General features: G+C 36.9%; 1 protein-coding gene across 1 annotated transcript; it reads left to right on the top strand.

The window, feature by feature from the left end:
* Positions 1-4,979: 4,979 nt before the first annotated feature.
* On the top strand, positions 4,980-10,346 carry LOC122092141 (acidic leucine-rich nuclear phosphoprotein 32-related protein-like). The gene is made up of 2 exons (XM_042662471.1): positions 4,980-5,702; positions 9,681-10,346. Exons 1-2 carry the CDS (start codon positions 5,274-5,276, stop codon positions 9,924-9,926), a joined length of 675 nt encoding a protein of 224 aa, XP_042518405.1. The 5' UTR covers positions 4,980-5,273; the 3' UTR covers positions 9,927-10,346.
* The last annotated feature ends 682 nt before the right edge of the window (positions 10,347-11,028 follow it).

Here is an 11,028-nt window from a genome sequence, read left to right as displayed (position 1 = left end):
TCATCTATAAAGATGTGAAAAAAAAAAAAAATTGGGGAAAGTGATTACGAGGGTACATCTGTTTATGCTCAAACTATCTGTTTCTCGATTTGTGAGAATTTGTAAGCACAGTTGGATTTGTGATATCACTTAATCCTTTCCAGATACCCCCCCCCCCTTTTTCCCCTTTTAAATTCCCCCATTATGGGGTTTTTTGGGGAAAGGGGTAAGTGGAAACCAATTGTTTCTTGATTTGTTCTCTAGAAGAAGCTGAAATACTAGCTTCCAAGTTTTTTATGCAATTTTTTTCTCAGTTGCACTTTCACTGTTATGTCATTGAAAGTGATGTATTATTTGTTAGACTTGTGGCAATTGAAGGATTGAATTAGATGATGTGGATAATATGGCAAATTAAAATTTTATCCAAACCTATCGAGGAATGCAATTGTTGTAAAAGAAATTACAAAAGCACAATAGAGAAATGAGAGAGGAAGAGAATTGATAAAATGTTAAAAGTGATTCCACAACCTTATCTACATCTATTACCAAGTTTTACTGACACACTTGAACTTTTCATTATCAATTCTCCGATGCTTAAGTCGGTATACTTGTGAAATAAGGGAAATCTAAATATGAACTCTAGGTGTTTTATGCTGCTTACCTCCATTTTGGTTGAGTTACTCTTATATCTTGGTTGGTGGGCTCTCCTATTGGCCTATAGATCCACGTCTTATTGGAGTTTCTCACAATCTTACTTTTCTTGTTTGACCACTTTATCAGTAAAAGTATAATGGACATCATCTTTTTAGTCTCTACAGTCTAATTTTAGGGCAAACAAGCTCCTTTTTCTTACGAGTCTAAGAACAAAGTTACATATCCAAGACCATCGGTCTATGCTAAGAGGTTAGACTTTCCCAGGTATAACCTCACAATCTTCACACAAGTCTATTGGGCTTTCTGGTGAAGTCGATTTGGCTATTATGAAGTCAATTGTTGTAGGTAACACAATGCTTCTCTCTCTTTTCCAAATAATGTGCTCACAATGGGTAGATCATAGGCTACCACAAAGTCTAAAAGTGAAATCCCCTCCTTGTTCTTCTCCCTAACACCATATCTTCTATGCACATCTTCATACCCTCGTTGATCCTCCCAAGACGTCCCTTGCGGTCACCCCCGATGATAAGCTTTTTCATCATGTACAAAACTTTGCACTAATATCCATTAATATATTCCCAAAATTGTAACTTATTGCCTTCTTCCAACCTCGCTAGGGGTGCATAAGCGCTAACTAGATTGATATGGTTTTGGGTTCCCTCACCTTGTAAGCCAATTTATGGGGCTGAGTTCTTTTAGGTTTGTATAAGTGGTATTGAAGCAGCCGATCCTTGGCCCTACCCGATATAGAAGGGCTAAACCGGTGTTAGAGTGGGAGCTGTTAGGATAGGGCACCTGTCGCCGAGCAGAAACCCTAGAGCAAAGTGAGAGCCGCTTAAAAAGAAATACCAGATATAGAGTGGGTTGTCGTGGATGTTGGATTTGAAAGTGTAGTGGTATGCTACAGTACCATATCAGTTATATGGGGAGTTGATCCCACATCAATTTCTAAAAGGAATTAATTAATGTGGGTTGATGTGGTATTAGGCTCTCTCACCTTGTAAGCCAGTTTATTTGGGTTGAGTCCTTTCAGGTCCATATTAGTTATCTTCTTGAATTTCAGGGGTGATGCAATTGTGCGATGCATATTCCATATGTCCTTTTCTCCAAATTCAGATTCGAACACAAACTCCGATCTAATCGAATCCGCTTTTTCCTTGATTGCGTGCCTAATCCACAATTTTAATTATGCGAGTAAATTTGTCAAATGTTATGTAAGGACCTACCGGGAGGCATAGTTGGTTGGTTTGTGGTTGTGCAAGATGCAGTGACCACATATCAAAGTTAGAGTTAATACTAGTGAACACAAAATCTAGGTGGGGTGCTAGGATGTGGGGTGGTGAGCAGAGAAGACGAGGTGACAAGAGGGTGGGGCAATGGTGTTGTAGGGTTGGGTGGAGGCGGGGAAGGGATGGAGGAGTTACAGCGGGATACACACCGCTCAAGTCTCGACTAGAACATCAATTGTGGCAAGAGAAAAGGAGAGAGAAGATGAAGATGCACTTGTCGTAGAGTAGAGTAGAGGAGAGAGAGAGAATAATGCAATAGTAGCCACATTGAGCGGCTAGGATCTATTTCTTTTCATATGACGGTCAACAAGGTACCAGTGTGAATGAATGTGGGAGATTTTATTTTACATTGTCGGTGAGAAAAAGGTAATTAACATTTGCTTTATTTCCATAAGCTATCTAAGTCGAGGTAAAAAATGATTTTTCTAAATAATTTGAGGTCGATTATCATTTTTATTAGAGAAAATTGTAATGCCATCCCCTGAATTTTGGTATTTATTCAATGTCACGCCCTGTACTTTTCAAAATACCAAATACACCCCATAATAATTTAAAAAATGTCAAATCCATCCATGCCATTAGCCATCCCTTTTAAGTGATGAAATATATGTTAGTTACTGTTTAAAATGCCCAAAACACCTCCCCACTCAAGGTGAGTTGACCATCTTACCCTTATCCCTTATTCTAAGCTCGTGAACAAACTAACGCTTCACAAAACAGAGAAGAGAAATACTGCAACAGTTATCACCATCACCATCCCCTGCTCCCAAAACCTCGGATTGGGAGGATCGTACAGGAATTCTTGATAGGGACGAGCAACATATGACAGTATTTAGCCATTGCCATCTCAAATCTCTCTGATATTTCGTCCCAAATCCAACAGTGAGTTAATCTTCAATGGCTTCATTTTTGAGTTGATATTCACCAAATACACTTTCAAACGAGTTAATTTCAGGTTTTGGTACCTTTTAAACTGTTGGCAAAGGTTTAATCCATGAAGAGGAAAAGAGATGGTGGTCACGTCGACATCAGTGATCTGACCATAGGGTTTGAGATTTCAGACCCTTTTCATGATATTGAATCTCCCGATCGCCATTAGACATGTGAATTTGAAGTGATGTAGCATTTGGAGGAGTTTTTAGGGCTACAAGATTAGGCATCTCGACTTTCAATAATAATTGAACCAACAAAAAAAAAAAAGAAGAAGCCAAAAAGCCCAATAATTTTGGAAGTGTTACTCTCAGGACAAGAAGTTCAATAGCTTGAGAAAGAGATGAATAATTGCAGAGATCCACACACAGAGAGGAACTCTGAGAGAGTGAGAACGAAGAAGATGGAGGAGAAGGAGACTCATCATCATAGAGTCTTGATTTTAATTAAATTAGTTATTAAATCAAGGGGGGGAAAGGGTAAAATACTAAAATCCACCTTTAACGCTCTTTTCTATTATTTTTCACCATTTTCTATTGCTCTTTCATTAACCTGAAAAAGGTAGTTTAACGATGCCCAACTACACTAAAGACCTTAAGTCATGGACTTTAATTGTAGTTACATGTAGAAACGCAATCCTAAAACAATGCAGAGATAATGAAAAAACAAGAGCAATCAATGCACATAGATTTACGATGTTCGGCAAGATTGCCTATGTCTCAGGTGAGATGATATTCTGCTTTACTATCAATGGAGAATAGAGTTACAACGCTCATCCCTCACACCTCTCAGTATTGCTTGCATTACAAAGAAAGAAACTCTCGCTATAAATATAGCGAAAAAACCCTAATCCGGAAAGTACACAATTGTCCTCAAATAAAAAAATTAGCCTCTTCTTTTCCATTGAAATAATGAAGTGATCCCAGAGCTTGAGCGGGCGATTTCAGTCCTGAATGTTGTGAGAGGACTAGACCACGCGCTTGCAGCGTTCTCAGACCTGCACACTCCCTAATCCTCTCACGATCTGGTTTCTCTTGCCGTTGGCTAGGGTTTCATCCTACAAAGCCTTGATTAATGTAGAGTAGGTGAATGAAGCTTATCCTTTGGCAAGGGTAAGATGGTTAACTTACCTTGAGTGAGGGTGTTTTGGGCGTTTTAAATAATAACTAATAGATATTCCATCACTTAACAGGGATGGCTAATGATAGGGATAGATTTGACATTTTTTAAATTATTATGAGATGTCTTTGGTATTTTGAAAAGTACAGGGGATGACATTAAATAAAGACCAAAGTTCAAGGGGTGGCGTTGTAATTTTCTCTTTTAATTAATGTCAAGATATATAAAACAAAATGCATGTTTTACTGAGAAAACAAAAAAGTAAAATTATGATTTATTTTTCACCAATTTGGTTATAACTTACAAAGATTTTCTCTTTATAAAGATATATTAATTTATGTGCAAGGTATTTATGAAATTTTATATACCTTAAATATCTCCCTTGTTACTTGAAATTTATGATATTGGTAACATGCCTAATTTAGCCCTCATAGAAAAAGATATTTTTGAATAATACAAAATATGATTACAATATGATATAATTATAAAGATAACATTTTTGTACAAGATATGTTTATAAACGTGAGATATCAATATAAATTTAATATTGTTATATCGTAAATTAATTTGGACAACAAAATCTTATTCACATGTAGACCAATGAAAGGTCATTCAGTTCAAACAACTCACCATGCTCACTAAGAGGTCTCGATTTCTAACCCCCTAACTATTACCTACTTCCCTCCCTACCTATAAAAAAAAAAAAAAAAAAAATCGGAGACATCCAGTGGGATAAATACAGTCTTTTAATCCCATTAATGTCTAAACATAGACATGCAATTGGACATGGTTATTTTTTCCCATTAATATTTTTCATCACCATTTAATGGGTTCTTAAAATAAAATAAAATAAAATCCTTATTTACCTATACAAGACAAAACTGTCAAAAAGGAGTGCCTCATATTGAATGGAGGGCAATTCCGACATAATACCATTCGGTAATAAGCTAGTGCAGCAAACGGTGATCGCATCAACGACGACCGAACCCTAACCCTAGAGACTTCCACACGTGAGAGAAGGAATATCTAGCGCCGCAAAACTTCACTAGCACATAAACTCGAGTCTTCTCGGTAGAGCCCTCACCAGCCGTTCGTTCTTATGCCACGTCATCAATCCGATAGTACTCAGTGTTTCGACGGCTGAGATCATGGTTGCAGAGCTACTGGAAGAGCTCGGAGAAATTCGTCTATTCTCTCTACTCTCTCTCCTCCTCTGTTTTTGCTAAATTTTACAATTTTAGTTAATTTTTTCTTGATTTTTAGCGGAAAATCTTCAAAAAAAGAGAAAAAATTATCGGGAAGATGAAGATCATGGATGAAGAAAACGGACTAGAGAAAGAGAAGGAAATTAGGGTTTTGAATGGTAAAATACATGATAGTGATGGCGAAGACCTTGACGACGACGACGACGACGACGACGACGAGGATCAGGATGAAGACGATGATACAGTCGGAGTGAAGAACGATGCGGTCGGACATGAGCAGGAGGATGGAGATGACGATGGAGATGAGGATGAGGACGATGATGATGAATTTGACGAAGAAGGTGATGATGACGGGGAAGATGATGATGAGACTGAGGAGATTCCACACTCTGGTTCTGCGCCTCAAGTTCACTCTGTAGACGACGAAGGCGACGAGGAGGATGACGACGATGAGGACGACGACGACGACGACGGTGAGAGTGACGATGATGACGATGATGAAGACGAGGAAGTCGAAGGGGAAGAGGTAATAAATTATTCTCAACTGCAGCGTTATTTTTCTTGAAAAACCATATATATATTTTATTTCTTCCATTGGTATTTCCTATTTCAATCGATAAGTCCAGTACTGCACTATCTGCCTCAGCTTATCGCTAGTGTTTTCTTTGGGTTTCTGGTCTTCATAATAGATTTTGTTGGTTTCCTTTTTCCAAGATTTAAGCTTGAAGCGTGACCTTGACCCCAGGGGGAGGGGGGTTTGGAGTGATATTGTTCATCTCCTTCCAGTGTCACATTTATTTATTTATTTATTTTTAATTATTATATTTAGAAATAGAAGTAAGCATCATTTTCTTTAACCACACATATTTTTCATTGATATTCTGTGATTTGTACACACAAGTTGTACTTTGTGCTTAATCTCTGTGAATAAAGGAAGAGGTCAAGTAAAACTTCGTAAAGAATTTCTTGTCAATAAAACAGGCTACAACTGTCAAGCTCTGTTCAGCTTTGGTTGCCATCTATAAAAGTTTGCTTTGTTGTGGCTCCTGCGTATGTTGTATGCGTTGATGAATTGTGTTGAGTAGAACAATCGATTACCCCCCTCCCTCCTTTTATTTTAACTGTTTTCTTGTTCGGCAGAATTTGCGATAATTTTAATTATCATCTTAATTTGACACCACTATTCTTTGCATGTATGCAAGTTCTCAAGTTCTGTATGTTATGGTGGATATTTTGCTTCTTGTTATTTTACTGATAGTTTGATGGGTCCGTGTGTTATCTTTTCGCTTATTGCTGTCTTACTTGGTTTTTAACTAACCATCAAAGGTTGCTACTTTATAAGTTTTCTGCATGCTATGTAATTGTAATACACCAATTTCTTGAATTTTATGTTACTGACAGATTATTGAAACTGCTTTCTGTTTTAAGTTTTCCTTTCATGGTTCTTAGGTTGCCTATCATTTTGAATGCCTTTGTTTCTGTTTTCTGATTTGCTTTTGCAACTCCTTTGTGAAACCATGCATTATCTTATTTTACTTAGAAGCATCAAAATTTCTTTTTTATTGTTACTGATATTGAAAAACAAACCTATCTGTCTTCAAGAAGACTTTGATCAATTTTATATCCTCTTTTATCCATGCTTTGTCTACTTCTTCCCCACCCCTTCTGCCTGAAAATTTCCTCTCCTCATCTGTTTGGTATATCTTCAATTTTTATTTTTAGTTTTGTGAAAGGAAAACCTGTTTCATGCTGTTGCTGTGAAATGATTTCTGCATGGTTTTAATAGATCCAGTCTCCTGGAGTAGTGTTGTAACCTCAAGTTATTGGGGTCTGATTTTCTTCATTTTCTTTTTTTCTTCTTTTTCTTTATTTGATTTTTGCATTTCTTGTATCCTTGCCATAGTTTTGCGTTTTTTATTTGAAATTTTCATGAATTACTCATATTAGTGTGACTAAAAATCAAAAGCCCTGCCAGAATACATTTTCAGGACCCAGGAAGGTCATTGGTTGGATGATTCCCTATTTGAGTTTTGTCAATTTTTGCTAGGGTTTTGTGACCTGCTGCGGCCTAATCCAGACGCGATGAGAAATACTAAAATACAATGTATGTGGCTCGTCATTATATTGTAAAGGTGTTTTGATTAGTGCTTTGTGTGAAAAAATATTTAAAGCTCATTAGCCAAAAAAGAAAGAAACTTGAATTTCAATTTTTTTTGTAGATTAGCTTAAAAAAGGAAAAAGAAGAAAGGGACGATCTGGACCTAGGGTGTCCTAATCTTGGTTATTGAGTATATAGTTACTACTTTAAATCAGTTTTGGGTGTAGATTGGAAGTCGGATGAATTCTGATTCAGTTTATTCTTAGCACTTTATATTATTGTGACCTTGTGGGAGTCAGGACTCAACTTTTTTGGGTATTGTTTTTAATGAAGTGAGAATCTTTGGTTTATCTGTGGGTTGGATTGGCTAATGAAGTTGATGTTATATCATATGGTGAGGATAGCCTAGGCCTTGTCACAAGTATGACCTTGGATAGAGCTGATTGGAGGGCAAGGAGATCCATGTAGCTGACCGCATTAAGTTGGGATGAGGATGAGTTTGTTTGTTTGTTTGTTTGTTTTATATATATATATTGTACGATTAGGCTGAAGTTTGTAGACCTGACTCAAGCCAATGAGATTGAACTTTGCTACATATTTAAATACAATGTCACAAGCTCTACAAGTCTACTTCATTTGGAATGCATCTTCCATTCAAATACCTTTTATTTATTTATATATTTATTTATTTATTATTATTTTTTTAATACTGATTGCTGCATTTAGCTTTTTTTTTTTTTTTTTTTTTGGTTTTGTTTTTATATTTACATGCATATACTGGCCAAACATTGCCATGAAGGATTCCTGGGACAGTAAGTAAAAGTCTAGAGAAATTATCAAAATTACTTGTTTGATACCTTTCTTGATTTTTATTCTAGTTTTATGACCGGTTGGAGGATTTATGACCTGTGCAATTTGGTTAGCAATTCTCTTGAGCGTTTCAGAAAAAACTTAGTCAGGTGGCTATTATGTTTATCACTTTTTTATTCTTTTCCTGTAACTGAATTTTGTGTCCCCCAGCCATGTAATGCGGTCTACTTGAAACTCTCTTTTTAAGGCTGTTTCTGTTCTGGAAGTCACTTCTGGGGCAGGATCCAGCTCTAGCAGTGGGCCAAATCATTTTGGAGGTTTGTAGTTGAGGATTCTTGGTATCTAGTGTGTTATTTTTTGAATTTTGTTTTATGGTTTTAGCTCAGTTTGGGATTTTAAGATCTGGATTTCAGATCCAGACTGGCAAATGGAGTGTAAGTTTGCTCTGTCGGTGTTGATTTCTGTTGGTCTTGAGGATGTCTTAGAAATTTATAGACCACCATGAGTTCCATTCTGCATTTTCAATCATGGGGTGCTACGTGATCTTCTAAGGATATCTCATTGGGCAAAAGTGATTATTGGAGGATCCGAATAAAGTCCACTTTTTGTATGCACTCAGTTCTTCCAAGGAAATTTAATAAGAAACAGAATTGACCATTGGATGACCCAAATAAGTTCATTCAGTGATCTCCTTTTGTTTTGTTTTATTTTTGTTGTAGTATCCATTGATCTTAGAAACATCCTCTCCTTGGAAGCCAGGGGTAAGGTGGCCTACATTTGCCCCTCCCAGACCCTGCAGTAGCGGGAGCCTCGTGAACTGGGTTGCTTTTTTTTTTTAATGCAGTAGATTGTACTTGTATAGTATTTCAGATAGGGTTCTATATTTGTGTATGAGTTTCCTCCGCGTTATGCAATTGGCTATCTAATTTTCCCTCGTACTATATGCCTTGGGTATTTTTACAGGCTTTGTAAACCATTCCCATGTATGTATATTCCAGAATGTTCTTTGGCCAACCTCCTTAGGAAGGGATCCTGCACTGCCCACTGTCATTGTGCTATGTGGGCAACTGATGTGGCTATTCTGACTGTTGGATGGAGAGGACAAGGTTTGGATAGGCCCGCATCTCAAATTTTCAGGACCTAATTCAACAAATACCCCCTCATATATATATTGTCATGCATCACTGTGTATTTCCATGCATGCCTACTGGTTCTCCAACCACGGCTCTGCTCTCTCTCATTTTCTTGATTTTCCAAAGCTCTATTTTACCACTTTACAAACTCCTTTTGGCCTGAAATTTGATGTGAGCCGGAGACCTTGGCATCTTGTCCACAAAATAATTTGGGTCTCAACAGTGCTGCCATCTGGCAAATATTTGGACGGGTCGGGACCCTTCCTAGGAACCGAAACTCTTATGTATATTGCTGCCTTTTGTGGGTATGATGTTGTGCTTAAAATATTTATTTCTAATATTCTGTATCACTTCTTAATGTGTATACTCTTCTGATATATCCTTTTGGTAGTTATTCGGCTTTGTTCTTGATCTGTATTCTAGCTGTCTCATTTTCTGACACTTATGTTACATTAACTCATAGGAGGATATGGGAACAGAGTATCTTGTTAGACCAGTAGGTCGTGCTGAAGATGAGGAAGATGCTAGTGATTTTGAACCAGAGGAAGTAAATGGAGAGGAGGAAGATTTTGATGATGAGGATGACGACAATAATGATGATGACACTGGTGGAAAAGGTGAGGTCTCAGCCAAGAGGAAGAGATCAGGTAAAGATGATTCTGATGATGATGGTAGCGAAGAGGATGATGAGAGACCGTCCAAGCGATAGGGTGGGGGATCATTGGGTTGAAGACTGACCATTGACACTTAGGTCAGACTCTTTCATTTTAACCCTACCTCACTCTCTCCTGTAGGAAAAAAAAAAAAAAAATCAATGTTCTATGGATTCTTTCTTTTCCCTCTTTTCAGTCTCTCCTACTTTCCTCCCTTCTGTTTGTGATCATGGTGCAGTAAAATAGGGTGAGTATTGTCATTTGGGAATCCTTGGGGTCTATGGGTTATTTGTGGTAACTCCATAACTGTGAAAACATTAGGTTTAGGCTTTGTGTATGTTGTGAACTTAGATGAGTTGTTAATGTCTGACATTATCACTAGCTGGAAGAAGACATTTTACTCTGCTCTGTAGGTGTGACCTTTTAAGTACTTTGTATTTTTATTTCTGTAATGCATTGGGTTCTTATTTTGTTAATGTGAGATGCAAAGTGAGTGAAATATTGCTCTATAGCTTGAGTTATTGGAATGGCTTTCTGCCCAGATCTCAGCGAAACGGGTGTAGCATCCATAACCAAGTAGTCAACAATCAATTGATGAATAGATTATCCGAAACTTTTGCAGAATCTTTTCAACTAGAATTTTTTTTTTTTGGATGAAAATTTTACTGTTAATGGTAGAATATAGCATATGCTGTGCCAAGTTTTGCATGCTTAGAAAATTACCTTATTTTCAAGGATGATATCAGTAACTTTTATATAGTGAAAATTTATTTTTAAACTATGGTTGTGTAGTACACGTTTCTGATGTAATATTTATTTGATAGAAAATCACTAAGAGGCAAACAGCAGATTACATAAGTCCAGTTCAGATCAGATAGAGTCAGCTTAAGTTTTTAAGAGCAGGCTTTCATTTCCAAGTAGTGAGGAAATAACAAATCCTTTCTATCCGTCTAAGGAAAATTCACAGAATAAAACAAAGAAACCAGAGAGCCAAGATCATAAAGTAGCAGTTCTTTTGAAGATCTTGAAAATTTTCACTTTCTTCTCTTTTTATTTCCCTTCCAATTTTCATTAGGCTCTGTTTGGTTGAAGGGAATTAAAGGAAAGGGAAGGGAAGTGAAATTTTCATATTTAAAAAAGAAATATATATAATCACTA

Source organism: Macadamia integrifolia, chromosome 10, assembly GCF_013358625.1.
Source record: "Macadamia integrifolia cultivar HAES 741 chromosome 10, SCU_Mint_v3, whole genome shotgun sequence".
Taxonomy (NCBI): domain Eukaryota; kingdom Viridiplantae; phylum Streptophyta; class Magnoliopsida; order Proteales; family Proteaceae; genus Macadamia; species Macadamia integrifolia.
Note: the sequence above shows the minus strand (reverse complement) of the source record. Positions and strands in the feature narration are given on the sequence as shown.